The 16,607-nt window shown below is 46.8% G+C and overlaps 1 protein-coding gene across 2 annotated transcripts in view; it reads right to left on the bottom strand.

Annotated features, from left to right (window-relative positions):
* The window catches only part of SLC5A11 (solute carrier family 5 member 11), a 52,843-nt gene that overhangs the window by 6,681 nt on the left and 29,555 nt on the right, over window positions 1-16,607 (bottom strand). For both annotated transcript variants that reach the window (XM_084760199.1, XM_084760198.1), the window contains 5 exons: window positions 13,957-14,037; window positions 8,248-8,453; window positions 5,482-5,617; window positions 443-550; window positions 19-169 (listed from right to left, as the gene is read on the bottom strand). In XM_084760199.1, the coding sequence (XP_084616325.1) occupies window positions 19-169; window positions 443-550; window positions 5,482-5,617; window positions 8,248-8,453; window positions 13,957-14,037 (682 nt within the window). The remainder of the gene's footprint in view (window positions 1-18; window positions 170-442; window positions 551-5,481; window positions 5,618-8,247; window positions 8,454-13,956; window positions 14,038-16,607) is intronic.

Consider the following 16,607-nt stretch of genomic DNA (forward strand, 5'->3'; position numbering starts at 1 on the left):
TACCCTGTAAAGCCTTACCTGCCCACAATCATGAGCTCCCTTTCAGATGCCCGTGGCCGGATGTGGTTCCACAGGTCCATGGTGAAGATGGTGCTGGCACTGTTAAAGATGGAGGTGAGGGAGGACATGAGAGCCGCCACCATCACAGCCATCATGAGCCCACGGAGTCCTGGGGGCAGAAGGGAAGTCTATAGGCCTTGAGCTTTCTGATGGCAGCTTCTGCCTTTGCTTATGATCCTGTTACCTGAGGCCCAAAGCTAGCTGATCCTGGTGGCTCAGCTCTGAGGGGCAGTCAGACAAGACTTGTAGACCTACCAAATCCTGGCCTTTAGGGTGCCCATAGCTCTCCATCTCGTCCCTACCTCAGACTAGTGCCCAGATAATATCCTTTTTTTTTTCTGGGTAGCCCAGGGGACTAAGGATAGGGGTGAGGGGACATTACCTGTGGGCAAAAGTTCCAGCACAAGTTTGGGATATGCGATGTCTGAACAGCCAGAGGGGTTGCTACAGACCCGCTGGCAGATGTCGGGATGCGCACAGGCCACTTGATCTGAGGAGGAAATGTAAGCCCACAATGAGGCAGACAGGCCCTGACCCTGGCCTAGCTACAGTGTGCCAGAACCAGGCCAGCACCAGGAGAAGGGTCTAGAAAAGAGCCTTAATGCTAAGCTGTGGCCATGGCCCTTCAGCTTTCTGAGCTCTTGCTGTCAGTCCGTAGAACTGATGACATATTACCTCATAACATCCGTGTGACTGTTGTGGAAAGACCCGCGGAAGGATCCTACTACCAGGAGGGTCCCATTGAGAGACACAGAGGCCTGCTCGATGCAAAAGATTAGAATGGCAGGGATGGAAAGATGGTGCTCACAAGGCTGGCAACCTGTTTAATGTCCAGGTCTCATGTGGTGGTGGGAGAACCAAAGCCCACATGCTGTCTCTGACCTCCACATGAGTGCTATGACTTGTGTGCATGCGCGCGCGCACACACACACACACACACACACACACACACACGTTACCCGCCACTTCACCCTCTACATTTACACAGTTCATAAGTAAGTGAAGGGCCAGCAAGCCTGAGGACCTTAGTTCAATCCCAAGGTGCCACATTGTAGAAGAAAACTGACTCCGGCAAGTTGGGATCTGACCTCCCATAGGTGGCTGGGCACACTTGCATGCATATGCATATGTGCACCCATGCACGCATGCACTAAACTAATGATTAAAAAACAAGTCAAACTGGGTGTGGTGGCGCACGCCTTTAATCCCAGCACTGGAGAGGCAGAGGCAGGCGGATCGCTGTGAGTTTGAAGCCAGCCTGGTCTACAAAGCAAGTCCAGGACAGCCAAGGCTACACAGAGAAACCTTGTCTTGAAAAACCAAAAAACCAAACAACAACACCAAAAACAGGTCAATGGGAAAATAAGAGCATAACAATTGGCTGAGATAATATACATTTAAAAATTCTTGACCCAAGTATGATCATACAGGACATAGTAAGGACACATCACCACTGTCATTGGACCCCAAGTAGAGCTGAGATACTTAATAACCAGTCATAGGTAGAGCCCTGCCTCAGACTCCATCCTCTTGGCTGCCAGGATGAGGAGCCGTGACTCACATATATAGTGAAGTCCCTCCATGCTGCTTTAAAAAAGAAAACCTTAACTTTTTTCTTCTTGGTGCTGGGTCTAGTTCTCAGGGCTTTGTGTAGGCGGGGCACCCACTCCATTACTGAGATGCACCCAGCCCTGTCAGTGCGTTTAGCCCCCCTCCTTTCCTGCCTCCCTCAACCGCTCAGAGGGTTCAGTTCCTGCTCTTCATTTTCGACTCAAGCTCACCAGGAGTTTCAACCCATGAATGTCTTCTCTCTCTTTTCTTGTCTTTTAAAAACTACTTTAGAACCAGGCATGGTGGTGCACACCTTTAATCCGAGCACTCGGGAGGCAGAGGCAGGCGGATCTCTGTGAGTTCTAGGACAGTCTGGAGTACAAAGTGAGTCCAGGATAGCCAGGACTACACAGAGAAACCTTGTCTCAAAAAACAAACAAACAAACAAACAAACAAATAAATAAAATAAAAGTACTTTAATTTTAAATTATATGTTCACATATGTGGGTTTAGGGTTTGCATTATGTGACTACAGATATATAGAGGCAAGAAAAAAGGCACTGAGTCTCCTGGGGCTGGAATACAGCTGGTTGTGAGGCTTGGGTGCTGGGACCCGAACTCAGGACCTCTGGAAGTGCATCAGGAGCTCTGCATTAGCAGCCTTCCAGCCCCCTCTTTTTGTATCTTTTTTCAATTCCTTCCTCTCCTGGCCAGTCCTCTGATTTCTCCAATGTAAGACTGCCAACCCATCCTGGTTCCCTCGTTCGTCTCCAGGGTGCACTCCGCTGTGGCAAGGGTGTGGTTTGCATTCATGTGTTGGGAGTTTTAGTCCTCTGTGTGGCAATATTGGGAGGCGGTAGGCCCTCTAAAAGGTAGTGTTCATTAAGAGATCCTTATGTCACTGGGGATGTGCCCTCAGAAGGGGTTGAGATTGAGCTGGGGAGATGGCTCGGTCAGTAAAATGCTTGCTGACCAAGCATAAGAACCTGAGCTTCTCTCCCAGTGCCCACATGAAAGGCTGGGCACACACTCGTGATGCCAGCCCAGGAATGAGGGGTGGGGAGGCAGATAGATTCCCCGCAGCTCATTGGTCTAGCCATCCTACTCAAATGAGTGGGCTCCAGGCTCCCTGGAGGACCTTGCCTTAAGTAAAGATAACATAGGAGCAAATGAGGAGACACACAGTGTCAACTCTGGCCTCTGCATACGTGTGCCTGCACATACACACAAAACCATATGCACCCATGTGCCACAAACATACACACCCCATCCCTCAGGAAAAAAAAAAACAAGGCTTTCTGAGGAAACCAGCAGATGAGAAAACACTCAGCATCCTTGTTGTTGGGGCACAGAATCCTCCCGTTGCCGAAATTCAAACCTGCGGGCTTCATTCTATCCTGAGGAAGTTCCCTTTCCCCGTGCGGACTGAGTAGGGGCAGGATCCTCTCACAGACTACCATTAACTACCAAGGGCTTTTCCTGCAACCTACAAGCATGGGACACATGACGGGAGCAAAGTTTATGACGCATATTCAGTGAAGAACACAGTGTTCTTCCTACAGTACATTCAGGCCGGGGAAGTGGCCTGCTGGTTAACTACTTGGTGCACCAGCGTGAGGACTGAGCTGGGGTGCCCAGCACCCATGTAAAGCTGAGCACAGTGCAGGTCTGTAACCCAGGTGCCGAGGAGGTGGAGACAGGCAGATAGATTCCTGGGGCTCAGTGGCCCCTGGTCCAGCTGAATCAGTGAGCCCCAGGGTCAGTAAGAAGGGTTCAAAAAGTGAGGTGGAGAGGACAGCAGCCCTGTGATGACACACTGTACAATAGCATTTACTTACCTGTTAAGTACTGACTACTTATATAACAGGTCTGCTTGACAAGAGACCTCATTCCCGCCCGTCTTACAGGTGAGGAAACCAAGGAAAGAGAAGTTGAAGGGATGTATCTGCGGCCACATAGCTCCTAAGAGGCCGAGGCGAGGCTCAAGCACAGACAGTCCGGAGCCGAGCTATGACCGCCATGTCCTGGCTGTCCACAGGGACCTGCTCTTAACAGGTCCACAGTGAATGTGTCGCCTTAATCCATGTTTGCGGTTGTCTGTCAGGATTTACTCAGCAGCTGTATACTTCTCCTTCAAGTCGTCAGGAAGTCACGATCTCAGATCTTATCACAGCACCGCCACCCCCACCTGGTGGCATTTCCCTGAGCTGTGTACCCACTGCATGCAGGCATGACCTGTGGTCCCCATCTGGGCAGGAGAGGCAAGCTCTCAGAATTCAGCACCACGGGCCCAGATCTGACCATCATAATGTTCTTCTTATAGGTTTCTAGGACCCTCTGGATCCTTCTATTTCCCCATTCTCCCATGCTTCTCTCACCTAAAGTCCCAATAGGATGTCCTCCCCTCTGACCCACTTTCCTGGTAAGTGAAGACTTTCATGGGACATGCCCCTTGGACTGTGGCACCAGCCGAGGACAATACATGCAGTAAACTTTGGACCCCGACCCAGATCTAGCCAATGGGCAGGACATTCTCCACAGTTGAGTGGAGAATGGGGACTGACTTTCACACAAACTCTAGTGCCCCATATTTGACCACGTCCCCTGGATGGGGAGACCTGGTGGCACTCAGAGGAAGGATAGCAGGCTACCAAGAAGAGACTTGATACCCTATGAGCATATACAGGGGGAGGAGGTCCCCCTCAGTCACAGTCATAGGGGAGGGGAGTAGGGGGAAAGCAGGAGGGAGGAATGGGAGGATACAAGGGATGGACTAACAACTGAGATGTAATATGAATAAATTAATAGAATATTTTTTTTAATTCAGCACCATGGATGGTGTCCTTCCCTTCAACTCCCTGTCAGTTCTTTAGGATTCTAAATGGTTTAGATCTAACTGGCCTGGCTGATGGATGATTGATCGTTCACACGTCTCTTTCTTTGCCTGTGTATAACGTGTAGGGGTGAGAACACTTTCCACTTCACGGTCTCCTTTGAGTTAGTAGCCGTGTTGATGCTGACAGAAGAGCGCTCACGGTTTAAAGGAGAAACAAGATTTGTTCTGCGCAGATCACCAGCTCCTGACATCACGGAGACTCCTGGTCACATCATCCCACTAAGTACTGTTTATCCCAACATATAAGCAAGCTTCTCGACCACATGTAAAGGGAAAAAGCTAACCAAACATCGTGGTTGTAATCCCAGCACTTGGGAGGCAAATGTGCGAGCATTGTCAGTTCGTGGCCAGCCTAGCCCGCATAAGATCCTGCCTCAAGAAAGAAACCCTGGGCGCTGGAGAGATGGCTCAGTGGATAAGAACACTGTCTGCTCTTCCAGAGGTCCTGAGTTCAATTCCCAGCAAACACATGGTGGCTCATAACGATTTATACTGGAATCTAATGCCCTCTTCTGGCATGCAGGCATATATGTAGATAGAGCACTCATACATAAAATAATATTTTAAAAATTGTTTAAATACTAAAAGAAAAAAGAAAGAAAGAAACTCCTTATGGTGTGTGTGTGTGTGTGTGTGTGTGTGTGTGTGTGTGTGTGTGTATGTGTGTATGTGTGCATGTGTGTGCGTGTTCCTGCACAGTTCCATCAGGCCGAAGTTACCAGAACACTGAGAATGTGACTTGACTTGGGGGAGTAAACATGTGGACCCACATGACCTTAGACTAGTCTGTGGCAGAGGACTCCCAGCAAGCATCCCCACCAGTGGGTCTTGCCTGCCAACAGTCAGTGTGGGCAACAGTGTCAACTCAGAACTCCACTCCTATTCTTGGTGGGTCAGTGAGTGACGCATTTTAGAACATTCCCAGGGCCTGAGCTTTGCAGACAGATCACCACTGCCCCCAACGGCCTCCTCACCTGGAAAGAGGACTCTGCTGACCATACCAGGGAACACCATTAGGAAGAGAGGAAGCACTTTCAGGTATGCAGCCATCAGGGAGCCTCCTTTGGCGTGAGACAGGTTCTTGGCAGCTAGACTCCGCTGGACAATCACCTGGAGCAGAGGAAAGGTGTCAGGAAGCTAAGGGCGGTCTGCTCACCGGCTCCTCAGTAGGAGTGGCGGGACCTTGCTTATGAGAAAGCATCTCTCCCGACCGGGGTGTCCATGACTCCTCCATCACTGTCCCCTCCCTATTATATCCAGAGTTACACCTTGTCAGTTACAGGTCACGTTAGAATTAACCTACCCCTTTGGGTACCATAGTTAGATAAAAGCATATACAGAAGATAGTCTAGTTCAATTTCTCAGTAGAACAACTTCATATATACAGATATGTCTATGTATATATACATATTTCATATATGTGCAAATGAGGGGCTGGAGAGATGGCTTAGTGGTTAAGAGCACTGCCTGCTTTCTCAGAGGAACCACTGTCAGTTCCCAGCACCCACGTGGTGACTCACAACCATCTGTTACTCCAGTCCCAGGGGATCTGACACCCTCTTCTCACTTCTGTAGGCACCAGGTGCACACACGGTGCACAGACATACATTCCAGAAAACACTCATAGACATAGGTAAGGATAAATAAATGCTTAGGAAGGCAAAGGAAAGAAGCACTCTTCTATGATAGGCTCCTGTGGGATTGCTAACTGTGTGGGAACATGGCTGCTGGCAGGGATGCACCCTGGACATCACATAGGTAGGGCTCTCAGAGAACAAAGTCACCTCAGAGGAAAGAAAACAGAGAGGGGTGGGTGGAGCTCTTCCATTTGGCTCTGGCTACAGTACGCACTTGCGAGGTGGGGATAGACAGGCTGGGTTCAAATCCTGTCTCCTCGCTGCCTGGCTGTGTGAACCTGAGCACCCAGTGTCAGCTCTCCTTGCCTTAGTATTCTCACTGACTAAATGGGGCTAATGCTCGGGCAGTTTTGAAATTAAACAAAGCAGAAGGATTTGTAATACTTATGATAGTGTCTAACCCATAGTAATTTCTCATAGATAATAATTGCCATAATTGGCCTCCAGCTTTCCAGGCATGAAAAGGGTGTGTGTGTCTCTGTGTGTTTATGTGTGTGTGTGTCTGCATGTCTGTGTGTTTGTGTGTATATGTCTGTGTGTTTATGTATCTGTGTGTGTGTGTGTGTGTGTGTGTGTGTCTGTGTATCTGTGTGTCTCTGTATGTCTGTCTGGTTTCTGTGTGTCTGTGTGTATGTATGTGTGTCTGTGCCTCTGTGTTTGTGTGTATGTCTGTGTGTCTGGTGTCTGTGTGTGTCTGTTGATTTAATTATTGTTTTGTTTTTAATGCCCTTTTGTGTTAAAATAATTATTTTTATTACTAACTCAAGTCCTCAGTCAGCACCTTTAATGAGAAGAACGTGGTGGGTTTTATCCGTGTTTGGATAAACTATTCCCCTAAGTTTTATTAGACTTTGTTATTCAGTGCAGTGTGCACAAATTTAAGATAAAAGGGATGCTACTTTGAGGCCTGTTTCTCTGAAGACTGAACTCCTTCAGACAACTGCCAGAGGTTTCACAGTGTCAAGGATGGTGTTAAATATAAACTGCTTGCTAGTGACATGACTACTGATACAGTGACAGAAATTGAGGCAGAGGACAAGTGTTGGGACCCAAGGGATCCATCCAGTCAGAACTCAAAAAAGCCCCGGTCATGATTGGGACAAATGACGTTCAAATTCTAAAACTGGTAGAAATTGTAGCAATCGTGTGTTTTTGTTTTTTGTTTTGTTGTTGTTGTTGTTGTTTTTGTGTGTGTGTGTCTGTGTGTGTATCTGTGTCAGTGTCTGTGTGTGTATCTATGTGTGTGTGTGTCTGTGTGTCTGTGTGTGTGTGTGTGTGTGTGTGTGTGTGTGTGTGTGTCTGTGTCTGTGTCTGTGTCAGTGTCTGTGTATGTGTGTATCTATGTGTGTGTGTGTCTCTGTGTGTGTGTGTGTGTGTGTGTGTGTGTGTGTGTGTGTGTGTATAGGTCAGAGGGCAGCTTTGTTTATGTCTCTGCTCAGTCACTCTTTTCCTTGTAACCCTATTTTAAATTGCACTTTCCTCCCTCGCACACTTCTTTTGCCTCACTGTACTTTTTAAGAAGTGACCCCCGGGGCTGGAGAGATGACTCAGAGGTTAAGAGCACTGGCTGCTCTTCCAGAGGTCCTGAGTTCAATTCCCAGCAACCACATGGTGGCTCACAACCATCTATATTGAGTTCCGATGCTCTCTTCTGGCCTGCAGGTGAATGTGGAGGCAGAACACTGTATACATAGTAATAAATAAATCTTAAAAAAAGAAAAAAGAAAGAAAGAAATGACCCCCATCAATGTCTCACAGGAAATGCTTATTTGTCTGTCTCCCCCAGACAGTAGCAGAGCAGCTCCATATTGGATCCAGATTCCTAAGCACCCAGAGGCATGTCCATGGTGTTTGTTGATCAAATGATGCACATTGCAAATCTTGAAATGAGGTTTATGACTAGCTCGTCCCAGACATTAAGCAGCATGTGTTGAGTTCCCCTCCTTTGGGATTCATCATCAGCTTTTGTAAGAGTAAGAAGCAAAGCAGCTGGCAGAGTGCAAGAGAGCTTGGAAGCAATGGACGGCATGGGGAAACAGAAGAAAGCGTTCAGCAAAGTCACTCCACCGACGTCGCCACCCTGAGCTTCAAGCCAGCCCGCACCTGATCAGTACACCAGTACCAGAGAGATGGGATGGACATTCCAAACAGGATCCCAGGCCAGGGCAGGTCAGAGGTCACTGGATCTCGGAAGATGTGGAAGGCGTCTTCTCGGGGCAGCCCACAGCTGCTGTTCTCGCTCTGGTTACTAGCCAGGGCTGAGAAGTACTGGTCCTTCAGGCCTTCCATCCCACCAACAGCTGCAAAACCTAGGATGCAGATGAGGCCTAAGGTTGCCAGGAGCTCACGGAGCCCACAGCAAAGTGGAGGCAGATGATAAGCCTGGTTGGAGCAAAGCTACCGAAGAACAGTGTCCCCTTCAGGGTTTTTAACGTCAGCTCTTTTTCTCTTATGCCTTTGTAGCTACTGTAGATTGCTTTTCAGAATAATTTTTCTATCACATTTATTTCTTTACACGCAGAGACCTGGCTGTACAGGTATATTCATGTGCACATGCCATAGTATGGGTGTCAAGTTAGACCAGAGAGTAGCTTGTGGGAGTCTGTGTGACTTCCAGCTCAGGCCGTCAGGCTTGGCAGCAAGTGCGTTTACCCACTAAGTCATTACACTGGCCCTGACTGCTATCTCTAAATGCATAATATAAACCATGGAGGGTTATTTTTTTTTAATGCAGAGAGCAATCATCAAACTACAAAAATGTGACACATTTTTATAATAATTATCTGTTCCATTAAATAATAGGGATTGTAATGCTAAATAATAAAATAGTAGATCTTAGAATGGTTTAGTTAGGGGGCTGTGAACACATAGAAAAGGTATTCAAATAGCAGTGAACGGGGGAGACGGCTCAGTGGGTAAAATGCTTGCTTCACCAACATGAAGACCTGAGGTGGGATCCCGGCACCCTCATTAGAGCCGGACACTGTGGCGCACATTTGTAATCACACCATTGGGGTAGCAAAAGAAGACGGGTGGATACCAAGGGCTGGAGCGCCAGGTTCACTGGGAGATCCCTGCCTCAAAAAATAAGGAAGAGGGGGCTGGAGAGATGGCTCAGTGGTTAAGAGCGCCGCCTGCTCTTCCAAAGGTTCTGAGTTCAATTCCCAGCAACCACTTGGTGGTTCACAACCATCTGTAATGTGATATGATGCCCTCTTCTGGTCTACAGGTGTACATGCAGGCAGAACACTGTATACATAATAATGAATAAGTCTTTAAAAAAAAAAAGGTAGAAAGAGATTGAGGAAGATACTTGACATCAACGTGTGTGCTTGTGAGCAAGCACACCCATAGGCATGTGTACAAGCACCGCATGCGCACACACACACACACACACACACACAAACAAACAACAACTCTAATTGAGTTAAAACAAACTTGGGCTATCTTTTGGTATCAAAGTTATAGGTCCTGCTAATGAAGCTGCATTTTGTGACCTACCTTAAAACTGGGAAATGTTGAGAGGCCCCCCTGCCACCACTGCCATGCCCCTTGGGCTGGCAGAAGACACCCAGAGGCCCATCCACCACGTGGCCTGCCTGCAGTGGGTGCCACTATGACGTGCAAGTACATGGTGGAGAGTCAGAAGAGTAAGAGGCACTGAATGGTTTGAAGATAGGCGGAACTGGAAATGTGAGGCTGGCGAGGAACAGCCTGATGTGGGTAGCCTGTGCTGATACCTGCAGCTATGGTGACGTCCCAGCCATGCTACCACTGAGGGACATGTCAGGGGTCTATGCCGATGTCTGTGGCCCATGTTACCACCAAAGGCCATGCAGACATGCCTGTTCTAGGCTGCTGCCTGGGACTAAGTTCACTCTGCCTCTCGCCAGCTGTGGCACTTGGGAGAGCAGGCCCCATACCTCACCTGGGCAGGTGGCAGGGCAGGGACACGAGTGAGCTACCCAAAGGTGTGAGTGCAGGAGAGCTGTCCCTGTCCCTCATCTGGAGAGATGGCTCAGCAGTTAAGAGCACTTGCTAATCTTCAAGAGAAATGGGTTCAATACCCAGCACCCACAGAGAGGCTCAGAACCAGCTGTAACTCCAGTTCCTGTGGATCCAATGCCCTCTTCTGGCCTCAGCAGGTACTGCACACACAGCTTTTAGTAGCAAATGTTCTGGCTTCTTTAGAAATTGGACTATTAAGGTTTTCTACTTTTTCTTGAATCAACTCTAATAAGTCACACTCCGCATATGAGCAAGGTATAGTGGCTGCCTCTCTACCTGGCTGTTTCTGGTCATTGCCTGATTCCTGCCATGATGAAGTAAACGTCTGTCCCGCAAGGCCCTCCCCACAATGACAGACTGAAGTTTCTGAAGCTGTGAGAGATTTCTCCCCTGTCTCTAGGTTGTTTGTGCCAGACATTTGATCACAGTCATAGGAAAGCCAACACAGACATTTCTTCAGCCCTCTGAAAAAGCAGACCTCATCACAGCACATGCTCAATGCATTTGAAGCCGAAGGTGTGTAAAAGAGCAATCACTAAGAAAACCTAAACTCCCCTCAGCCCCTAACCAGACTGGCCCCTCTACTAGTGACCTGGCCAAAGAGCTATGCTCACATCTAAACATAAACTCAATTTACTCCAATCTCTGCTGTCTTATATATTATGTCCAACATCGAAGAAAATTATAAAGTAAAGTACCCAAGAGAGAAAGAAAAATGACCTCTACCGTTATGAAACAAAGTGACAAAGGCAAACTGATAGGTGACCCAGATGTGGCAACTGTCAAATGGGAAATGAAAAATAACTATGATTAAGAGGTTATAGGCTACAGTGAGAATGTGGAAAATATTCATCCAAGAGATACACAAGGAAATTCTTAATGGGATGTGGTTTAGTGGTAGAGTGTGTGCTTAGTAAGCATAAGGAAGTGGGTGCGCTCCCCAATAACTGAAAAATGAAAGAGAAGAAAAAAGGAGAGAGGAAGGGCGAGGAATATAGAAGAAAAGATGAGAGGTTATAATGGAGATGGTAACATAGAAAACAAATCTCTCCTCAATCAACCCATCAGCAGAAAACACAGCCAACGAAGCCATCAGCAAACTGGAAAATGGCAAATAGAAAGAACTCAGACTGAAATACAAAAGAAAAGAGGCCCTGAGATGGTGTGACATAGGGGGTTTGGTGACACTTGGAGTTCCAAGAGTAAAACACACTAGATAGGTGTGCTGGCACATGCCTTTAACCCCAGCACTCTAGAGGCAGAGGCAGGAGGATTTCCGTGAGATGGAGGCCAGCCTGTTCTACATAGCAAAGTCCAGGACAGCCAGTAGAGACCTCCACACCTCCTCTCAAAATATAAAATAAAATAAAATAATAAAATACACATCAATTGGATGTTGAGGTAAAGAAGAAGAGAGGTGGGAAGTCAAGAAGAGGGGTGAGAAATTATCATTCTCAAAATGTGCCATTAAGTCACAATTTCCCAAATCTCAGAGTCTCAGTAAGAATAAACACAGCCACCATTTATATCTATCATATTAGAAATGCTGAAAATGAAGGGTTAAAAAAAAAACAAACTAGGCACAGTAGCTCAGAAGTTCAGGGACAGTCTCAAGCTACACCATGAGAAAAAATAAAAAACAAAAACAAAAACAAAAGGTATTAAAGTTAAATATTATAAAAGAAGAAGCAGAAACCTTCAAGGCAACCAAAGAAGGAGATGACTCATGGTACACAGACAAGTAAAAGTGGGTAACAGCCTCCCCACTGTGGCACAGAGGGCAGTAGAGATCCCTCTCATACTGGGAGATCAAAGCACAATCAAGACTATTATATATGTAAAGGCAGTTTTTCAAAAGTGATCAATAAACAGGGATGTTTTTAGACATACAAAAATTTACTACAAGAGAGAGAGGAAATAGAAATTAAGAATTTTTTTTCTTCACTAGAGTACAGAACAGCCTGGCTAAAAGCTAGCAAGTGATTTTTGTTGTTTGAATCCTGAAACAAATATATTACTCCATGGTTATTTCTTTGAAATCTCCTTTGGAAACTTGAAAGTGACATAGGTCCAAAACATGGCTGTGTCCTGTTCAATGGTAAAAGCAAAATCCTTCCCCTGCCTTTGGCACCCACTCCCAGCCTTTGCCACAAATGTTACCAGTTCACTGCCAGTGGCAAGGTGGTTTAGGTTTGACGTCTGAAGCCACTTGCCTAGATTTGAGTCTTAGTGGTTTGTTTTGGTTAGTTTATGTCTCTTTATGCTGTCCTGGCTGACCTTGAACTCCTGGGCTCAAGCCATCTTCAGTCTCTCAAATGCCTGCACTCCATGTATGCATCACCACACCTAGCTGCCATCTTATTATATTAGCCATGTTCTTTGGCAGTTAATGCCTTGAGTTTTGAAATCTAAAAGACTAACAGGTTAGGGAGAAGACTCAGGAGCTAAGGCACTTGTCACGCAAGTATGAGGGACCAGAGCGTGGATGCCTGGAACCCATGGATGAACTAGCTGGGCGTAATGCTGGCATGCAGTAGGTGGTGACTGAATCTCCATAGCAAACTGACTAGCCTTAGTAGAGTTGGTGAGTTCATGTGGAGAGATGAAGACACAAGACACCCAATGTCTACCTTGGACCTCCACATGCAAGTACACACGTGTGTGTGTGTGTGTGTGTGTGTGTGTGTGTGTGTGTGTGTGTGTGTGCCCACATACAAGCAAATATGCATACATATGTGCATGCAACACACACACACACACACACACACACACACACACACACACACACACACATCTGTCTCTGTCCCAAGCTTTACATGGATGTGCATCTGAATGTCACGTACTTTAACATGTCGTGTAATACAGTGACACTGGGTGAAGAGGATATGAAAGCATCGCCCTGATGTTATGGTCTTCTGTTAAAAAGTAAAAAACTTTACTGTTAAAGTTTGACATCTTCCTCCTTTTCACTTATTTATGTAATCATTTATCCATACCAGTATCAGAAAAAAATATCAATTTCTCATTTTGAAAAATAGTAACTTCATTGGCTAGCCAATACAATGTGGTCAGCTCTGAAATCGTACACACAAGCAAACTTAGTGGGTTGCATTTATATACTTATATATATGTGTAATAATAATCCTCAAAGAAAAAAGGGACCATCAATCTGAGAGGGGGTGAGGGAGTTGAAGGTAGGAAAGGGAAAGGAGACGTGATATAATTTTATTTTAATTTAAAAGATTAAAACAATAAAAAATGGTGAATCCCAGGGCTGGAGCAAGCATGGGGACTTAAATTCAGATCCTTAGCACCCATGTGAAAGCTGCATAGTGGGCTGGAGAGATGGCTCAGGGGTTAAGAGCATTGCCTGCACTTCCAAAGGTCCTGAGTTCAATTCTCAGCAACCACATGGTGGCTCACTTAGAATGCGATCTGGTGCCCTCTTCTGGCGTATGGGTATACACACAGGCAAAACACTGTATACATAATAAATAAATAAAATCTTAAAAAAGAAAGAAGGCTACATAGCTCTATAACCCCAGAACTTGGGGGGGGGGGGCAGAGATGAGGGATTCCAGCCAGTGTAGGCAAGTCAGTGACTTTGTCTCAAAACATCAAAGTGGAGGAGAGTCACTGAAGAAGATGCATGTGCACACACAAATGACTGCCCTCTTCCCTACTCTCCTCTCTATCTCTATCTCTCTATCTCTCACACACTGGAATAGGAAGGACCAGGTAGTATCTCAGTACGCTCCCTGATCCCTGGTTATTACAATGACGGAAGCAGAGCTTCCCACTTACTGTAGCCCATCAGAGTGAACGCCCCTACGAGCATGATCCCAGTCTGCAGAGCATCCGTGTAGATAACAGCAGCCAGACCTCCTGTAGGGAGGAGCACAGGTAGGGTCACCGTCAGGCACTCCCACAGGAGGATTACTCGGGGTTGGAGGGAGCCTAAGAAGGTGGAGAGCCCACAGCTTTCTGAAGTTTGAGGAGCTGCCCAGATGGTTAACTCAGCTGGTCCCTGTGTGCCATGAGCATTTTGCCGCATTGCTTTGCTGCGCCTTCACAGAGAGCCGATGGAGTCATTGGCCCGGCCCTGTGACTTGCTCTGATCAAAGCAACAAGGTTGGCATGCTTGTGTGCAGCCCCACACTTTCCCTCTAGGAGCCCTGGGGCTTTGTTGCCCTGAGAACAGCGTGCTTTAGGAAGCCTCAGGAACTGTGGTACTGTACACGTAGAGTCCTAGAATGAGGAAAGCAGAGGCCGGAGAACTGTTTTTGCTCATGACCAATCAAGGAAACATAAGACCACGTCTCAAAACAAGGTGGCTGGAAGGAGCTCCGGGGCAGAGCAGTTGCCGAGCGTCGGGTTCAGTCTTCAGTGGAGGAGACGCTGCTCCCCACAGCCCAAGCTGACCACAGGAGGGAGGCCATCTGTTTTAGCCAGCTGTCCCAGCTGCCACTGAAGGATAGCTTCACAAAGCCAGGTGAGATCATCACATAGGCCACCCATTAAGTTACGGGAATTAAGCCCATCCCTGTGCTGATGCCTTGTTACATGGCATGGGGGTTGCTTGTTACACAACAGTTCCTTGCTCATACAGGAAGTGGTACTTGGGCTACAGGCCTAACTCCGAATGTTGTTTCCCTTTCTTGTTAAAAAAAAGTTTATGCTAGCATACCAAATATTAAGTTTCATTATGGAATATCCAAACAAAATTAGTTCTTAATTCTCCTCTCCTTCTTCCCCATGTCCCTGGCCCCCTTTTAGCCACAGCTCATGTCTTTTTTCATGTCACATGTGCCCTGTTGCCTTCTCCCTCTTTCCAGTTTCTCCTTTTCATGAACACCTTCATCATTTGTGAAAGTTATTTTCAAGAACTGTAGTTTGTCTTAAAATGTTTTGTTATATCTGTTTGTGTGCACTTGCACACACATGCCACCGTGTATGTATGGTGGGTCAGAAGACGGCTTGAGGGGCTTAGTTTTCTTCTTCCATGTGTGTTCCAGGCATTGGACTAGCTCTGGCAGGTTTGGTAGCAAGCACCTTTGCACCCCTGAGCCATCTCTCTGGCCCAGCACCTTTATTTTTAAGGTTGGAAAAAGAATGTGAGTTCTGTGTGTTCAGACACCGCCTAGGCTCTTAACACCATCACATCATCACAGTGGCCTAAGAGGATTCTCACTGAATTTGCTCTATCCAAAAATAAATAAATAAATAAAAATCTCATGGTGTTTGCAAATCCATCAACGTGCAGACAGCGTAATGGTCCTAGGCCCCTCAGTGAGGTGTCTCCCTCAGTGAGGGGAGAGGAACATTGACCTGTTACTTGATACAAACATGTTGCAATTATTGTGCAATTAAGAAAAACATGTGGGCCGGGTATGGTGGCACATGCATTTAATCCCAGCACTTGGGAGGCAGAGGTAGGCGGATCACTGTGAGTTCGAGGCCAGCCTGGGCTACAAAGTGAGTCTAGGACAGCCAAGGCTACACAGAGAAACCCTGTCTCCAAAACAAAAACATAACAAAACAAAAAAAAGAAAAACATGTAAAAGGATGTGGTTTCCTTAATGTCCCCTTCCTGGTCGGCAGTAATGGGGCCCTCTCTCAAGTGATGGGAGACCTGGCTTACAATCCTACCCTAGTTCTCTGGTGTTCTCTCGAGTGACCCAGAAGTCACAAGAGCTCACAGTTTGGTACCCACTGAGTCCATCTATTATCTCCATACCACAGTTTGGTACCCACCAAACCCATCTTATTTCTACACCAAGGCTTACTGAGTACAGACTACTTACCGAGCACTGTGGAACAATTGAACATTTTGTTTAATTGGTCACTGAATATCTGGTGAGCACCAGGCTCTGTGTTCTTTCCCTCATAGACCTGCCAGCCTCACAGAGAAGACAGACTCCTCCACTCAGAGATGAACTGGCCATGGCAACCAGCTCACACCTCTCCTCCTGCTCAGAGCACATGGCTTCCAGCCGTCTTCCTGCAGTAGGGAAACCCTCTTCCTGATTAGATAATCCCCTTCCTGATTAGAGCCCGCTGGTGGTGTTCTGTGACACTTGGAGCAAACTCCAGGCTCATCAGAGCTGCTGCAGTTATATTCTTAGGAACCCCTTCTAAGAGCACCCCTGGAGGTCAGTGGACACAAGGCACGCTGTCATTGCCACTGATGCCTCCCTCCCCACCCCCCTACCTCATTGCTATTCTCTGCATGGAGGAAGCGTGCATTTGTCCCCCAGGCTTTTACAATGGTCATCCCCAATGTTTAGAATTCTCTACACTTCTCATGTAGTTTAAATTTGCCTGAAAAAAATAGCCTTTGAGAGCCTTTGGCTATGTATTTTATGTTTTTAAAAAAGCCTTCCTTTTATTGACCCCCAGCTCCTTAGTCAGCGTTGATAGATAGCATTTATCAAGTGTAATAATATGCTCTGACA

This window comes from Acomys minous (assembly GCF_964271855.1).
Source record: "Acomys minous genome assembly, chromosome: 2".
Lineage (NCBI taxonomy): Eukaryota > Metazoa > Chordata > Mammalia > Rodentia > Muridae > Acomys > Acomys minous.